We start from the raw sequence: 17777 nt of genomic DNA, 5'->3' as shown, positions 1-17777 counted from the left end.
TGGGTCTGTTCAGTCTGCCAGTCCTTGTGTTCCTCCTAGATTCTAGTCCTCTGTGCTGTATGCAGTGTTCAATATACCCTGCTTTCAGTATACACTCAGGAAAGAGATCTTGGAGTCATTGTGGATAGTTCTCTGAAGACGTCCGCGCAGCAGCAATCAAAAAAGCAAACAGGACATTAGGAATCATTAGAAAAGGGATAGGGAATAAGACGGAGAATATCTTATTGCCCTTATATAAATCCATGGTATGTCCACGTCTTGACTACTGCATACAGATGTGGTCTCCTCATCTCAAAAAAGATATACTGGCATTAGAAAAGGTTCAGAAAAGGGCAACTAAAATGATTAGGGGTTTGGAATGGGTCCTATATGAGGAGAGATTAAAGAGACTAGGACTTTTCAGACTGGAAAAGAGGAGACTAAGGGGGGATATGATAGAGGTCTATAAAATCATGAGTGGTGTGGAGAAAGTGAATAGGGGAAAGTTATTTACTTGTTCCCATAATATAAGAACTAGGGGCCACCAAATGAAATTAATGGGCAGCAGGTTTAAAACAAATAAAAGGAAGTTCTTCTTCACTCAGCGCACAGTCAACCTGTGGAACTCCTTGCCTGAGGAGGTTGTGAAGGCTAGGACTATAAAAGAGAACTGGATAAATTCATGGAGGCTAAGTCCATTAATGGCTTAAGGAATGGTGTCCCTAGCCTCTGTTTGTCAGAGGGTGGATTTGGATGGCAGGAGAGAGATCACTGATCATTACCTGTTAGGTTCACTCCCTCTGGGGCACCTGGCATTGGCCACGGTCGGCAGACAGGATCCTGGCCTGGATGGTCTGACTCAGTGTGGCTGTTCTTATGCTTTTTAGGCCCTTCTGTTTTTTTCATGCACCCTGCATTTGTGTGATCAGGGATGAACGCTCTACATGGGGGAACCACATCCCTTTGTCCTGGGTTACTGTAAGTAAAAAGAAAAACAGTGAAATTAGTGTCCAACAATTTGGCAGTGTGGCCCCCTGGAAGGCTACTGTGGCAATGCAACTGCGTTGATGCCCATGCATTGCAGGGAGCAGGGAGCCTGCCAGTCATGCATGAGAGGAAAGTGATCAGGAACAGTCAGCATGGATTCACCAAGGGAAGGTCATGCCTGACTAATCTAATCACCTTCTATGATGAGATTACTGGTTCTGTGGATGAAGGGAAAGCAGTGGATGTATTGTTTCTTGACTTTAGCAAAGCTTTTGACACTGTCTCCCACAGTATTCTTGTCAGCAAGTTAAGGAAGTATGGGCTGGATGAATGCACTATAAGGTGGGTAGAAAGCTGGCTAGATTGTCGGGCTCAACGGGTAGTGATCAATGGCTCCATGTCTAGTTGGCAGCCGGTATCAAGTGGAGTGCCCCAGGGGTCGGTCCTGGGGCCGGTTTTGTTCAATATCTTCATAAATGATCTGGAGGATGGTGTGGATTGCACTCTCAGCAAATTTGCGGATGATACTAAACTGGGAGGAGTGGTAGATACGCTGGAGGGCAGGGATAGGATACAGAGGGACCTAGACAAATTGGAGGATTGGGCCAAAAGAAATCTGATGAGGTTCAATAAGGATAAGTGCAGGGTCCTGCACTTAGGACGGAAGAACCCAATGCACAGCTACAGACTAGGGACCGAATGGCTAGGCAGCAGTTCTGCGGAAAGGGACCTAGGGGTGACAGTGGACAAGAAGCTGGATATGAGTCAGCAGGGTGCCCTTGTTGCCAAGAAGGCCAATGGCATTTTGGGATGTATAAGTAGGGGCATAGCGAGCAGATTGAGGGACGTGATCGTCTCCCTCTATTCGACATTGGTGAGGCCTCATCTGGAGTACTGTGTCCAGTTTTGAGCCCCGCACTACAAGAAGGATGTGGATAAATTGGAGAGAGTCCAGCGAAGGGCAACAAAAATGATTAGGGGTCTGGAACACACGACTTATGAGGAGAGGCTGAGGGAACTGGGATTGTTTAGTCTGCAGAAGAGAAGAATGAGGGGGGATTTGATAGCTGCTTTCAACTACCTGAGAGGTGGTTCCAGAGAGGATGGTTCTAGACTATTCTCAGTGGTAGAAGAGGACAGGACAAGGAGTAATGGTCTCAAGTTGCAGTGGGGGAGGTTTAGGTTGGATATTAGGAAAAACTTTTTCACTAGGAGGGTGGTGTAACACTGGAATGCGTTACCTAGGGAGGTGGTAGAATCTCCTTCCTTAGAAGTTTTTAAGGTCAGGCTTGACAAAGCTCTGGCTGGGATGATTTAATTGGGGATCGGTCCTGCTTTGAGCAGGGGGTGGGACTAGATGACCTCCTGAGGTCCCTTCCAACCCTGATATTCTATGATTCTATGCGGCAGCACCTAGCTGCATGTCAGCTACAGCTGTAGCAGAGTTGCTATTTAGATACAATTTTCCAAACGTTATAACACAGGGGTCGGCAACCTAGGGCATGCGTGCCAAAGACTGCACGCAAGCCGATTTTTAGTGGCATGCTGTTGCCTGTCAGGTCCCAGGCACTGGCCCCGCTCAGCCCGCTGCCGAACCCAGGCCAGGACCCCGGCAGGCAGCAGTGTGCCATTAAAAATCCTGCCCGCCCCGGCCCCCTTTTCTCTGATTAGCCTTGGAGGGATTCTGAACTGCATGGGCCAGTTCATCACAGAAACAAAGACAAAAGCTATGCATTGAAAGTATGTGATCAAAGGACCACAGACCAACAGCCTTCTCAGCCTCAGTGTGGCAGCCATGATGGGCCTAGTGAGAAAGGTGGAAGAACTCGATGGGATATTTGGTGATATTGGGATTTTGAAAAGAGATCCAGTACAAATCACCTTCTAGGACAATGCCTAACCATACAGCCAGCGTACATACACCTCGCAGGATTCTGATCCCATTTCTTCATAGAGTGGAGACCGAGTTAAAGAACGTGGAGCAGATTTAACTGAGAAAATCTGAGCCAACAGCAATGTGTGCCCCGGTGGTACCAGTTACAAAGAAAAATGGAAAAATATGAATCTGTGTGGATCTTAAAAGACTTAATGAAGCAATTGTGAGAGAAAAATATCTCCTCCCAACACTGCACGGCTTCCTCCCCAAGGTGAAAGGAACTACAGTATTCTCCAAGCTGGATGCCTCGAGCAGATTCTGGCAAATTCTTTTAACCAAAGAAAGTGCTAAATTGACTATATTTATGACACCCTTTGGGAAGTTTTGCTTGTGAAGATCATCTTTTGGGATGACCATTGCACCTGAAATTTTCCAGAGAAGGATGGCAGAACTGTTAACAAACACAAATGGAGATGTACTTTTTATGGGCAGCATTTTGATATATGGATCTTTGATGGAAGAACACAACAAAACCTTCAGTGAAGCCCTAAGCCCAATCAGCCAGTCTGGACTGAAGCTACACAAGGAAAAATGTGTTTTCCACCTACCCCAAATTGAGTTTCTGGGACAGACAGTAAACAGATGGATTCAGTCCTAGCCTTGAGAAAGTAAAAGCAATTTGAGAATTGAATGTATCAACTAACGTACCAGAACTGAGACGTATACTGGGGGTGGTAAATTACTGTGGTCGATACCTACAAGACCGTTCTACACAGACAAAACCACTGCATAAACTGTTAAAGTCCAACACACTTTGACTCTGGGGGCCAAATCAATAAATTGCCTTAAAAAGGTAAAAGAAATTATCTCAACAGCTCCTGTTCTCAACTACTACGATGTGAACAAACCCACAATGGTTGGTGCAGATGCAAGCAGGTGTGGCGTCTTGTTCCAACAACGAGGCTCAGAGTGGAATCCAGTTGCATTTTGCTCTTACTCACTCAAAGAAGCAGAAAAACAATATGCACAGATTGAGAAGGAATGCCTGGCAAGAGTATGGACATGTGAGAACTTTTACAGATATCTGTGCGTGGACAGGATTCATTTACACTGTTAACAGACCATAAATCATTTGTAACCCTCATTAACGGAGAAGACCTGGACCAAGCACTGCTGAGATGCGAGCATCCCAACTGCTAAGGTTAATATGACTTAACCCAATTGCTCCGTATGTTCCTGGGAACAATCTGGCGGTAGCAGACACTCTGTCACAGAGCCCATCATCGCGCACTCTGTGAGCTCGAAGATGATGTAAAGGCATTTGTGGAGTCTGTGGACGCATGCAGACCAATGTCAGAAAAGAGACTACTCCAGTTACAAAAAGCAACCTTGACAGACACACAACTTCAGGAAATTCTAAGTTACATTGGGGCGGCTGGCCCAAGTAGCTCCAGGATAATAATGAAGTGACAATAGACTTCTTTGCAGAGCATGGACAATCAAGAGAATCAAATGGACTCATGATTAAAGGCATTAGCATTGTTATTCCAAATGAAATGAAAGAGGAAATCCTAAACCTCATCCATGAAGGACAGTGAAGATTACCTAAATGCCGTGAACAGGCCAACCAGTCAGTGTGATGGTCGAGCATCAACAAGGCCATAAAGAATAAAGTATCCACATGTGAACATTGCAGAATTAACAGACCAACACAATACAAAGAACCTTTAGTAACAACACCGCTACCTGACAGAGCTCGGGAAACCATCCCTCAGCAGAGCCCAGGGTGCCACGAGGCACCGGGTGGTGGATCTGTTTATTTAAATTGCCTAATAACAAGTAAATTCTTAACTGCAGCAATAACACACATAACTGATCATGCAAATCAAGGTTCACTCTGTCCATTCCGAGGCAGCCAATGAGACCAGATATTTATTCCTTCGTGTCTTAAGTCTGATGCACGGTTCTCCTATGTACCAAAGGGTGATGTGCAATAAACAATGTATTGATCATTGAACCAGCTTGCAAAAAAATTCCAGATGGGAACATTCTTGCAGGCCAGCATTTGGCGCCTGCCACGTGACCTGGGTGTTTAGTTTCCTGAAGCTACTAGGAAATGGAATGAAAGGCTCTGGTTCACTTGCGGTTTTCTTGGTGTAAATTATAAACAGGACTAGAATGCAGGAATTGAAAGAAACCACTCCTGCTCACTTCTCATCTCACCTCTGAGATTTCTGGTGCCAAATCCATTTTAATTTAATTGGAGTATCTTCAAAGCAGATTTTCCCGTAATGTACATGATTCCCACTAAAGGCTGCTGACAGCTGAAGCCAGTTCCTAGTTCTCAATACTGTCCTCTTGAGTTTGGGGTCCCTACTGTCTCCTTTGTAGGTGGAAGTGACTGTCAATGATATTGGCCAGATGTGTGGGTAAGGGACCTCTCTAGAGGCTGATGTGAATGCCTGAGGAAAGATGCTTCCATGGTGAAGACTCAGGACTGGCACTCAAAATAACCTATTCCCAGCTCTGCCACAGCCTCACTGTGTGACCGCGGGTGGGTCGTTTAACCTCGGGGTGTGATGGAGATGATGTTATTCCATTACTTCAGGCCCTGCGATGTGGAGGGAGCCCATTTATGCACATAACCTAGAAATCACGTGCTTTGAATTAACGAGCCAGCCTTAACAGTAGCCTAAAAATGGTAACATTCTGATCTTGTGATGGGAAACATGAATCCCCATCGTGCCACGCCCACAGACAACTGTCTGATGGCAAGAGACATACAGCGTTGTTTAAAGAAAACAAAAAGATAAACATTTCTCCGACTTCGTGGAGTGCAGCCATGAGTCACTGACTGGGAGACGTGTGCCTGGATTTCCGTGAAGGAAGGGTTTCATCTCTGCTCTGCTCGAGCACTTTAGATTGGCTTGTACAATAGGATGGAAAATCGAGCTCATGCAGAAGAGGGTTGCTCCTGTTTTTGTGTCTGGACATAGAGAAGAGTTAAGAGAGCCTCTGAAATGGCGTTATCCACAACCACACCAGTGTGGTGATACTGACCCCCTGCCATGCCGATAGACGCTTCTCAAGGTGATGGCTTGTGCACAGGAGAGGGACTGGATTAGTGAGCGGATTGACAGTGCCCACTGGTTTACCTTAGAAACAGCTATGCGATAAGAAGCTATATGCCACCAATTAAAATGCATCCCTGCTTGGCACGGTCTAAAAGCTGATTCTGTGCAACATCTGTTCAATTGCCCATACTGGTGGAGCTGGAACACCTTCTAGCAGAGAGATGTGCACATCACAGCAACCATTACTGGCCCCCTTGCTGGCTTCTCCGCTGAGAATCCAAGGTCTGAATGGGCCATGGAGACATCCTTAGAGGGGACCTTTCCAGAGCAGGGTTCCGATGCCTTGGAGTGACCTTGAGTTCATGCTGCTGGTACTAACCCTGTTTGAGAAGACTTCAGTCTCCAGGACTCAGACACTTTTCACCAAGAAAAAAATCACATGAAAAGAAAATCCAGTGCACCCTTTAAACCATAGCAAGGGGGGAAGTCACTGTACTTCTGCTTGAAAGCCTATTTTGTAATGTGTTTCCCCAGACCAAGGAAACCACTTCTGGGCCTTCTTGCCCCTCCCTATCCCCAGTTGTTGAGCCTTCTCTCAAACCTGTGCTTGGTGCAGAGAAGCCCCCATTGGCTCCATCTCACTGGCTTTTCCCAGTGTGTCTGTTCATGCTTCGATAGATGATAGCCACTACCTGGTGTTCTGACTCATCACCTGAATGTGGTCCACCAACACCCTCACACACAGCATGTCGGACTGTCCTCTTTAAAAGAACACCTGCACTACGATAAAGTTCACTGGGGAGATGCCGTGCATGCGGGCCCGGGCTCTCTAACTGGTAGGGCCCAGACAATGGGGAGCTGATTGATCTTCTCCATCTCAGTGAGATAACACCTGACCTATGGAAACAATGACAGATGTTGTTTTGGTTACCACACTCCCTGGCTACCCAGCAAGGTGCAGGCTGCACTGACAGCTGGCACTATGTAGCTTAGTGTGGTTACAAAGCAGAGACGGATCTCACCTGGAATACCTCAAACTTTGGGGAAGTTCATCTCTGGATCCCAACTTCATGGGCTGGGCTGGGATTTTATCAGAGCACTGGATCAGAACTCCCTGAAGCTTTGAGGAAATTCAAACCAAGGTCTGTGTTAAGTAGCTTGGGCCTTTCTCTAGTTTGAAGAGGTTAGAGGTAGGAATGGCTATTGTATGGACGGCCTGTAATTAAAAGAGAGAAGATGGAAATGTGACCCCAGGGCAATAACAATTGTGAGTCGCCAAGAGAACACTCTTGCTGTATTAGTGAATGGCTGCTGAGATACATATTCAGAACCATCTTTGTAGATGCATCAGATCCAGTAGCTTTTTCAGATCCCCAATTTACGAGCTGTTTAAGCAGCTAATGGAGTGGAGCTTGGTAAAACCTGCAGGGCCCTGTTATGGTAAACTAAGAGGTCCAGATACCACTGTATGAAATAAATGTGCAAAGTCGGAATGAATGTTGTATTGGTGTCTGCATCAGCATGTCACTAGCAAGTGACTCAATGGACAGGTCTGTGCAGTGCCCCAGGGACTTCTGAGCTTGTTAGTGAACTTATGCTACAAAGCCTGGCAACCTTCAGATCATTTGGCTTTTTCCAGTTCTGCATTACCCCTACCCTGGCCTTGCATTGCCCTTTCACTCTGCCAACAGTGCCAGTCTCCTTCCCCTGGTAACATGTCACTGTGGCCCCTCTCCCATGGCACCTGAGCATGAAACTCTCTCGTTGAGTGAAATTACAAGGCCCTCTCCTCATTCAGATCCCTTCTAAGGACTCACTCCTGCCATGATGCCTAGAAGGGATCCAGCTGACCTATGCTGACAAATCTGAGGATAATTATGGATATTTTATAGAGTTTCTGTATTTTTAACACTGCATTAACCCTATATTGCTATGAGATGGCAAAATGCCTTGAACACACTACCCCACAGTTGTACTCCTGCCTCCCTTTCAATGTCTGCCTCCCAGCCTGCTGTCTGTCTGTCTGTCTACAGGATAGCAGCTGATCCCTGTTTGCTGGTTGGAAAGCAGCTAGCATATTGTGGATGCTACCAGAAACAAACAAACAAACCGGTAAAATCTTCGCTGTGTGCCAGTTACAAAGAGCATAAAAATGTGTCTCCCATAATACAGGAAAGTGTGTGTGTGTGTTTGGGGAAAAGGAAATGTTTTTGAGTGGCTGCTGTGAACAATGTTATTGCTAAATTTAAACCCGTAAAACCCTGCTGAACTGGGTTGTGCTGCAATTTCTTTTCCTGTTTTACCACCCATTTGTTTGCTTTTTGTTTCCACAGAACAATTCAATTAAAACATCGAAATACAATTTCTTCACTTTCCTGCCTCTCAACCTGTTTGAGCAGTTTCAGCGAATAGCCAATGCTTATTTTTTGTTCCTGCTGATTCTTCAGGTATGAATTCACTCTCCTTTTTACCAGAACTGTCTGGCCTCTTCCCAATGCCTGGCTGTGGGTTGACTTGGACTAAAGCAAGTCAACCCACAGCCCAAGCAACTGTGCCCATAATGTGAATTAGCATCTTATTAAAACCCAAAAGCAGAGACATAAAACAGGGCAAGAAAGGAAACTCGTCCTGACGAGGTCTGGCAAACGTGGTACAGTTCCTCTCCGGCGGGAGTGCCTGTTAGACATGCTGGCTTGATCCCAGGGAAGGGAAGATTTTGTTAATATTGAAAAGACGTTGTGCCCATTTTTCGTCTCCTGTTCTACAGGTAAGTGTTGCCAACTGCTCTTGAAGAAAAGGAGGACTTGTGGCACCTTAGAGACTAACCAATTTATTTGAGCATAAGCTTTCGTGAGCTATAGCTCACTTCATCGGATGTATACTATGGAAACTGCAGAAGACATTATATACACAGAGACCATGAAACAATACCTCCTCCCACCTCACTCTCCTGCTGGTAATAGCTTATCTAAAGTGATCATCAAGTTGGGCCATTTCCAGCACAAATCCAGGTTTTCTCACCCTCCGCCCCCCCCCCCACACACACAAACTCACTCTCCTGCTGGTAATAGCCCATCCAAAGTGACCACTCTCTTCACAATGTGTATGTGAATCAAGGTGGGCCATTTCCTGCATAAATCCAGGTTCTCTCACTCCCTCACCCCCCTCCAAAAACCACACACACAAACTCACTCTCCTGCTGGTAATAGCTTATCCAAAGTGACCACTCTCCCTACAATGATAATCAAGGTGGGCCATTTCCAGCACAAATCCAGGTTTTCTCACACACCCCCCCTTTTCCAAAAACCACACACACAAACCACACACATAAAAAGCAGGAGAGTGAGTTTGTGTGTGTGGTTTTTGGAAAGGGGGGGGGGTTTGAGAAAACCTGGATTTGTGCTGGAAATGGCCCACCTTGATTATCATACACATTGTAAAGAGAGTGGTCACTTTGGATGGGCTATTACCAGCAGGAGAGTGAGTTTGTGTGGGGGGGGGCAGAGGGTGAGAAAACCTGGATTTGTGCTGGAAATGGCCCAACTTGATTATCATACACATTGTAAGGAGAGTGATCACTTTAGATAAGCTATTACCAGCAGGAGAGTAGGGTGGGAGGAGGTATTGTTTCATGGTCTCTGTGTATATAATGTTTTCTGCAGTTTCCACAGTATGCATCCGATGAAGTGAGCTGTAGCTCACGAAAGCTCATGCTCAAATAAATTGGTTAGTCTCTAAGGTGCCACAAGTCCTCCTTTTCTTTTTGCGAATACAGACTAACACGGCTGTTACTCTGACAACTGCTCTTGGGTTCCCTCGGATGGTTTCCCCCTGCAGCACCTAGTGAAACCCGTCCTTATCAATCTTATTAAAAGACAAACTGCTGGTATCTACCAACTTCATCACCGGAGAGCCTGGGAGAGAGCTGACTTTGCAAACACTAACATTTTCATGAGACTGGGAGTGTTACAGCAAGGAGCTTGCAGTTAATTTACAAAAAACGGAGCAGATTGCTGCTCTGTACTCAGAGCAGGGGGTGGAATTGCATGCTGGGGCACGTAGGCTTTAATAAAGGAGGTGGTAGCAGAAGGCACCAGCGTAGAACTCTAAGGCTCATACGGGTCCCTGGGCTGAAGTTTGCCCATTCCCGATAGTAGTGTGTCTCTGCCCTAAAACTGAGCATATCTCACCAGCCTATATCAGCGTCTCTGCACCTTTGTACTTTGCTCAAACAATGATAAAAGGCATGTGCTTTGTCATTTCTAAACCATGTCTCTTAACCCTGCTATCAAAGAGCGTGGCCCTCATGGAGGACTGATTCTAAGGCATGTTTGATGTTTTTAGTTTGTCTTTTTAGACTCATCCAAGCACAAACAAGCCTGGCACATTGTCCTGTTAGAATCACCTTTGCCATGCTCAGACAACTCAGAAATGACTGAACAGAATTTTACTAAATTTAAATCCCTCCTGTAACAATGCTGGCTTTGGTGGGACCCAACTGAGAGTACCAATTCAGAACAAGTTGCTCAGAGCAGGGCAGTTACAGCCCAAGGCTGGGGTTTCTCCCCTTCTAAGGCAAACCAAACCAGCCAAACAGAGAGGACTTTGGTTTTACCCCACTGGCTAACCATAAGTCACATAAGCAATTCCCTTAGACACTCCAGTTTCCCACTTGTTATGGGGACAAATGGTTATGAAAACCAATGCCACAGTAAAAGAACAAAGGTTCTCTCGGTCCCAAAGGACCAAGCCCCAGACCCAGGTCAATATACATGTAACCCTTCTGCCCGTCAGAGTTGGCAGCAACAAGGGCCGGGTTCAATATCTAGGGGATCCATTCCAATAACACAATGCAAACCGGCTCAAGCCCCCACCCAGTGACCTGGGACAAATCTATACCACCCCCGCTGGGCGCCTCCGAGAGGCAATACTTCCCGTCTCGCAAGCACATAGTCTGAGTGTAGCAAAAGTCTTTTAATAACAGAGAGAAACAATGTGGCATTATGTTGGGGAAACACCACCAACAGGATTCATAACACAACCCATGAGCAAAAACAACCCCACCCCAGGCAAATTGGGGCATGCCCTTTTCCCTTTGGTTCTTGAGTCCAGCAACCCCAAAAGTCCAATGCCCCAAAAGTCTCTGTCCCTGGTCAGGGCAGCCCCAGAGTTCGAAAGTTTATCGGCGGAGCTTTACCTCCCAACCTGGGTGGAAATGGGACGGGGGTAAGAGGCACCTTACGTGATCTGAAGCTGACCGCCCCATAGCTCCATAGCGGCGCTCCGCTCCGCCCCGCCCCGCCCCGCCCCGCCAGCCGCCCCACAAAACTCCTTCACGCAGCTGCACTCCACTCCACCAGCCGCCCCACGAACTCCTTCGCTCAGCTGTGCTCCGCTCCGCCAGCCGCCCCATAAAACTCCTTCACGCAGCTGCACTCCACTCCACCAGCCGCCCCACGAACTCCTTCGCTCAGCTGTGCTCCGCTCCGCCAGCCGCCCCATAAAACTCCTTCACGCAGCTGCACTCCACTCCACCAGCCGCCCCACGAACTCCTTCACTCAGCTGCGCTCTGCTCCGCCAGCCGCCCCACGGCTCCTTCACTCAGCTCCACGGCCCACAAGCAGCTCCTGCCATCCACACACTGCTCCGCGTCGAACTGCTTCACCAGCCGTCCCGCAACCTGCTCCACAATATATCTTCAGGCTCCCCCACTACTTAACACAACACTCAGTGATTTCAGCTCTTAGGTGAATTCAGCTTATAGTAGGGGAGCCCCAGTGCTGGTGCACTGTCAGCCCAAAGTGAGCTCAGCAGCCTATAACTAGACTTCTAATGAAATCAAAATTAGCTCTGATATTCCACAGTGGAGAGAGGAGGAAGTGCAATCAGCATGTAAGGCCCTCACCAAAGGGCCCATGCCACCAAGTATTAATACTTGTTCCCAGCCTCTCTCCATTCACACAGTTTTGGAACCCATGACCCTTGCCTAGCGAGTGCTACTTAGATGATGGTGAATCCCTCCATCATAACAAAAGGCCACATACAGTTCCAAGCACAGTTCCCATAATCAGGGTAATAACAATTTATTCTTCCTGCCCCAATAACAGAGACACTGGGGATCCCACAGCAGCCAAAGTGACCATTTGGGCAGCTATGGTCTCATTCTAGGCATGGTGGGTGTGCCTATGCAAATGAGATCGGCCCCTGAAGTTCTTTTCCACAACTTGCCACACCTCACCACCAGATGTCAGGGTGGAGCTCATCCTGACACTGCTTACATCCTCCCCCCAGCCGAGACTTTGTCGTCCCGACAAATCACACTCCCTTTATACCAACTCATTGGTTTCCTCCAAAGGGCCTCAGGAAGCCCACTTTAGCTTCCACAAGCCTGTGTGCTAAATGTATTGGCTCCTCACTAGTCACCCCAGGTGCATCATAAGTTAACCGTTTCACTGGTCTTATCACCCTGTCTCGTCTATTGAGAATCTCTGTTGCCGAAGTAAGGGGAACATCCTCTTGAGTGATGGATGGAGAGGCTTCCCTGGAGGGTCCCTCGGCTACTGGCGTAGGCCCCTGCACTCCTAGTTCTAACGCTGGAGGGTCCAAGGTGCCCAGGACATCCTCTACCTGTCTGTCCCCATTGTCCAATAACCTGTGTGTGTCATCACAGGGGGGTCTCATCAGCAGCACCGGGGTATCAGAAAGGGGCCTAAATAGTTCCGCCATTGGGTTTAGGGCGGAAGAGGGAAAACTCTCGTTTGGTTCAGCTGATCGAGACTGAAATCTTGTCTCCATCCCAGGATACACCAGGGTTGTGTCTTCCTCCTCAGACTCACTCTCAGATGTGCAGAATAGGGGTAAGTTAGCTGCAGGGGGCCCACTGTCTGTGTTGGATGGTGGCTTTGGTCTAGCACCTCTGTTCTGCCCGGCGGCCCTGCCGTGGCCCATCTCACAAGGGGTGCTTACCAATTCCCCCACAGGGAGCAAAAGGTTTCTATGCACCGTCTTTATTTGCCCTGGACCGTCTTCAGGTTTGATCTTGTAGACCGGCAGATCTCCCAGCTTTTCCATCACCAGGTAAGGTATTGCCTTCCATCTGTCAGCTATCTTGTGTTTGCCAGCAATACCCAAATTTCGCAGCAGGACTCTGTCCCCCGGCTGGAGCTCCTGCGAACGCACTCTAGCATCATATCGATGTTTGTTGCGGTCTGCGTTCTTCCGAGCCGCAGCGGTAGCTAAGCGATAAGCATCCCGCAGCTTTTCTCTTAGTCGGGATACATATTGCTGATGAGTTTCATAGCTATCTCCATCCTCTGATACACCAAAGCACAAGTCTATGGGTAATCTTGGTTCTCGCCCAAACATCAAGAGATATGGGGTGACTCCCGTAGCATCGTTCTTTGTGGCATTGTAGGCATGCACCAGAAATGCGACATGCTGGCTCCAGGTTGCCTTCTGCTCTGGTCGCAAAGTTCCCAACATATCTAATAGGGTTCGATTGAACCTCTCTGGCTGAGGATCACCTTGGGGGTGATAAGGCGTTGTCCTAGACTTTTTAATTCCTGCTATCTTCAGCACCTCCTTCAGAAGGTGACTCTCAAAATCCCGCCCCTGATCAGAGTGTATCCGAGCCGGGAATCCATAGACTGAGAAATATTTGTCCCACAATACTCGAGCAACGGTGGTGGCCCTCTGATCACGTGTGGGATATGCTTGTGCATACCGTGTAAAATGGTCAGTCACTACTAGAATGTTTCCAACATTCCTCTTGTCTACCTCTACAGACAAGAAATCAATGCATACCAACTCCAAAGGTTTGTTGCTGGTGATGTTCTTGAAATATGCAGCCCTTGTGGGCAGAGTTTTCCTTTGAACACATCGAGCGCAAGTCTCACATTTCCTGCGAACATCTTCAGCCATTCGGGGCCAGTAGAACCTACTACGAATAAGTTCCAGGGTCCTCTCCATCCCTAAATGCCCAAAGTCATCATGCAGGGCCCTCATGGCCAGGGCTCTGTACTTTTTTGGCAGTACTAGTTGTGCTCGTTGTTTTTGTAAAGGGTCAGTGGTCATTCGGTGTAGCACTCCCTGAATCAGTTTTAGTTTGGTCCATTCTCTCAATAGTAGTTTACCCTCCGGGTTAGGTGGGACAACTGCAGCTGGGCTTCGCCCCTCCCTTTTGGCAAGTAGTGTATCACGAATGTCAATATCTTGCCGCTGGGCTTCTTGCCAGTCAGCCGCATTGAGCATGGGCAAAGGAGATTGGTCTAATGCAATATAGTTCACCGAAGCAGAAGGCATGCATTCAGGGGGCAGGCCCAAAGCTTCTGCAACACATCCCTGAAAGTCTTCACGGGCCTCTGGCTCTCGGCGACTCACACTGCAAATAGCTCTCACTCCATCTGTGGGTATCACAGCAACTTCTGGAGCCTGCGGACGCCTGGACAATGCATCTGCATCTACATTGCTTCTCCCTGATCGGTACTGAATGCTGAACTCATAGCTAGCCAAGGCGGCCACCCATCTCTGCCCTGTAGCATCCAGCTTAGCACTTGTTAACACATAAGTCAGTGGATTGTTGTCTGTCCACACCTGGAACTGAGCATCATACAAGTAGTCTCGAAATTTCTCAGTGATGGCCCATTTCAAGGCCAAAAACTCCAGCTTGTGGGTGGGATAGCGAGTTTCACTATCAGACAATCCTCGGCTGGCAAAGGCTACAGGTTTACATTTGCCTTCCACTTCCTGGTACAGGACTGCTCCCAGACCCTCCAAACTGGCATCAGTATGCAGGATAAATGGTTTGCTTGGGTCGGCAAAAACTAGGACTGGAGCATGAGTTAGGCAAGTAATGATTTCTCGAAAAGCCCTTTCACATCTCTCATCCCACCGTGGCCCAAATGGTGCAAAGGGGCCATTGTGTCTCTGCACAGGAGGCTTTGGGGACCTCCCCTTATTCTTGGACTTAGATTTGTTCTTGCTGGACTGATGTCCCCTGGTAAGATCATTCAGAGGCTTTACAATCGTAGCATAGTTTTTCACAAATCTGCGGTAGTAGCCACTAAATCCAAGGAAGGTCTTGAGTTCTCTGTAGTTACTTGGACGTGGCCATGTAGTGAGTGCTTCTATTTTATCAGGATCAGTACTCACACCTTCTTGGGACACAATGTGACCCACATACTTCACTGAGGTTCTGCAGAACTGGCATTTGTCAATTGAAAGCTTCAGACCATAATCCTCCAACCTATCAAGCACTTTAAGAAGTCTTTCTTCATGCTCCTCTAAGGTTCTTCCAAACACAATCAGGTCATCCAAATAAACTAACACTTGCAGTAAATTCATGTCTCCCACAACTTTCTCCATGAGACGTTGAAAGGTGGCAGGTGCTCCAGAAATCCCTTGGGGCATGCGTTCGAACTGATAAAACCCTAATGGGCAGATGAAGGCTGTCTTCTCCTTATCTTCTTCTCCCAGAGGGATCTGGTAGTATCCACTTCGAAGATCCAACACAGAGAACCACTGGCTTCCCAGCAAACAGTCTAAGGCGTCTTGCACTCGAGGCATAGTGTACTGGTCGACCACCGTACGGCTGTTTAGGGTGCGGTAGTCAATACACATCCGGATTTTCCCATTCTTTTTGCGGACTACCACAATGGGTGAGGCGTATGGGCTGCGGGACTCTGTAATGATGCCATTCGCAGCCAGCTCCTGAAGATGATGTCACACATCTTCCATCTCAGAGAGAGCAATCTTCCTAGATCTCTCCCTGAAAGGTCGAGAGTCATGTAGTCTGATATTGTGCTCTACTCCTTTTGCACATCCCACATCCCACTCATGCAGTGAGAACACCTTGGATCTTTCACAAAGTTTCTTCCTCAGGCGATCTTTCCAGTCCTCGGACACTGGTGAATCTCCAAAGTCAAACTTTGCTGGGTCTATTGCCGGAACTGGAGTTTCATACTGGGGTTTTACAATCGACTCAGGCTCAAAGAGGTCTGCTATCTTTTGTCCTTGCTTCACAAAAATATCACGACTCGTTTCATTAGCAATCAGTATAGTCACCCTTTCCTGGGCTTCAGCAGGCAGGGTTATGACTCCGCTGGGGACCAGCACTCCTTCAGGGAGCTCTCCTCCCATCGGCTGCTCTATCATTGCTAACGTCCCTTTACTGCCTTTCAGACAGGTACTCATGACAAGCACTTCTTGCTCCGTCCTTGCAGGCACTACTAAGGGGGCTGTGCCCGCGTACTTCAGTGCCCCAAGCGGTAGCTCAGATGTGTCCCTTTTAGCGCTCTCAATTTTCCTATAGGCTTCAGCACAAAGCGTATGGATCATCAGGGTATTCAGGTACTGGTCCCCAGCCCGCCTTCTGCAGTAATCCGCGAGTACCTTGAAGAGACTGGAGTTGGTCCCTATTAGCACAGACACATCAGAAGTCCCTTTAGGATCAGGGCATATTAAGGCAGCTGTGTCTACCTCTTCTCTTACCCCAGCAACCTCCTCTGGGAATTCCAGGTGCACTATGACATACCCTTGATAGGGGTATTCATCCATGCTGAGGCCACATAGGCCAAGGCCAGTCAGTGGCTGTATAGGCAGGTGCCTAAGCATCTGTTGGTAGAATGACTGAAATATAATAGTCACTTGAGATCCAGTGTCAAGCACTGCTTTACACTCCACCCCTTCGATCCTCACCATGACCTCTGCTCGAGGCCCTATCAGTCCTGCAGGGATCCCAGCTGGACAGTCTTTTCTGGGGGAATCTTCAAATCCTGCAGACCTGGGGGGTCCCCGTCCCCAGACCCTCTGGCAGCTACCGGATCTCTCCCAACTGATCCTCAGCTTTCCATACACTAAGGAGGGGTTTTCTTCATTACGGCACTTGGCAGCACTGTGTCCATCCTGACCACATCGGTAGCAGAAGAATTGACCTTTCCCCCTTCGCCTGGGGGGGATGGTGGCTCTAAGTGCGGGCTTCTCAATCGCCACAGTTTGAGGCTTCTTATTCCTAGAAGTCTTAACTCGGTCAACGGTACTTTGCAGCTCAGCTATCCGTTCCGTCAGGACCTGCATTTGTTGGGCAAGTTCCTCTCTGGTGCTCACCATCAGTACACTGGCCATTTGCAGTGGTGTTGTGCTGGCTGGCTCCGATGTTTGGGCTTCCCAAAACTCACTGGCAGCCTGCCTTTCTTCCTCCTCTCGGACCTCTTTTATCAGCTGGGAGTAACTTGGGGGATGTTCCCGTCGTTCTCTTAGCTGGAGATGAAGTAGAATCGGGTTCTGATACTGAGTTCCTCTTACAATTTGAGCCAGTCTAGTCTGATCCATCTGCTCAGCAGTCACTGCTCCCCTCATGACAGCTCTCTGAAGCAGTCTCTCCAGTCTCTGTATGTAGGCTGAAGCCTTCTCGCCCTTTTGTTGTCGGGAATTAAGGAACTTACAGTAGCTGTCTTCAGGGCCCTCTACGCTCCCAAAGTTGTGTTCAAGGGCCTCTAGGCAGTCCTTCACACCGACCCCAGGGTCAATGAGCTTCAGGGTGCGAATCACATCTAATGCTGGGCCGCCAAGGCTCTCTATAAGGCATCTTCGCTTTTCTGCATCTGGTACGGCCCACTCTTGCAGCATTTCAGTGGTATGCTCTAACCAGGGTTCAAACTCCTCCTCCCCAGCAAATAATCTTAACTTACGACAAGAGTCTGACTCAGCATGGGGCAGCACAACCTTTTCCAATATTTGCCCCAGAGCTTTTGTCCAATCATCAGCCGAGGCTGCAGCCTCTGAGCTAGAAGCTGCTGAGCCAGGGCCCAACAAACCTGACATATTAGCCATTATACAAACAGTAATTTCCTCAAAATATAAG

The 17777-nt window shown here is 48.0% G+C and overlaps 1 protein-coding gene across 3 annotated transcripts in view; it reads left to right on the top strand.

Moving 5' to 3' along the window:
- LOC140911063 (phospholipid-transporting ATPase ID) overlaps positions 1-17777 on the top strand; it is a 131017-nt gene that overhangs the window by 45065 nt on the left and 68175 nt on the right. For all 3 annotated transcript variants that reach the window (XM_073343294.2, XM_073343293.2, XM_073343296.2), the window contains exon 4: positions 8250-8363. In XM_073343294.2, the coding sequence (XP_073199395.1) occupies positions 8250-8363 (114 nt within the window). The remainder of the gene's footprint in view (positions 1-8249; positions 8364-17777) is intronic.

The sequence above is a fragment of the Lepidochelys kempii genome, chromosome 5 (assembly GCF_965140285.1).
Source record: "Lepidochelys kempii isolate rLepKem1 chromosome 5, rLepKem1.hap1, whole genome shotgun sequence".
Lineage (NCBI taxonomy): Eukaryota > Metazoa > Chordata > Testudines > Cheloniidae > Lepidochelys > Lepidochelys kempii.
This window is presented reverse-complemented; position numbering and strand designations above follow the sequence as displayed.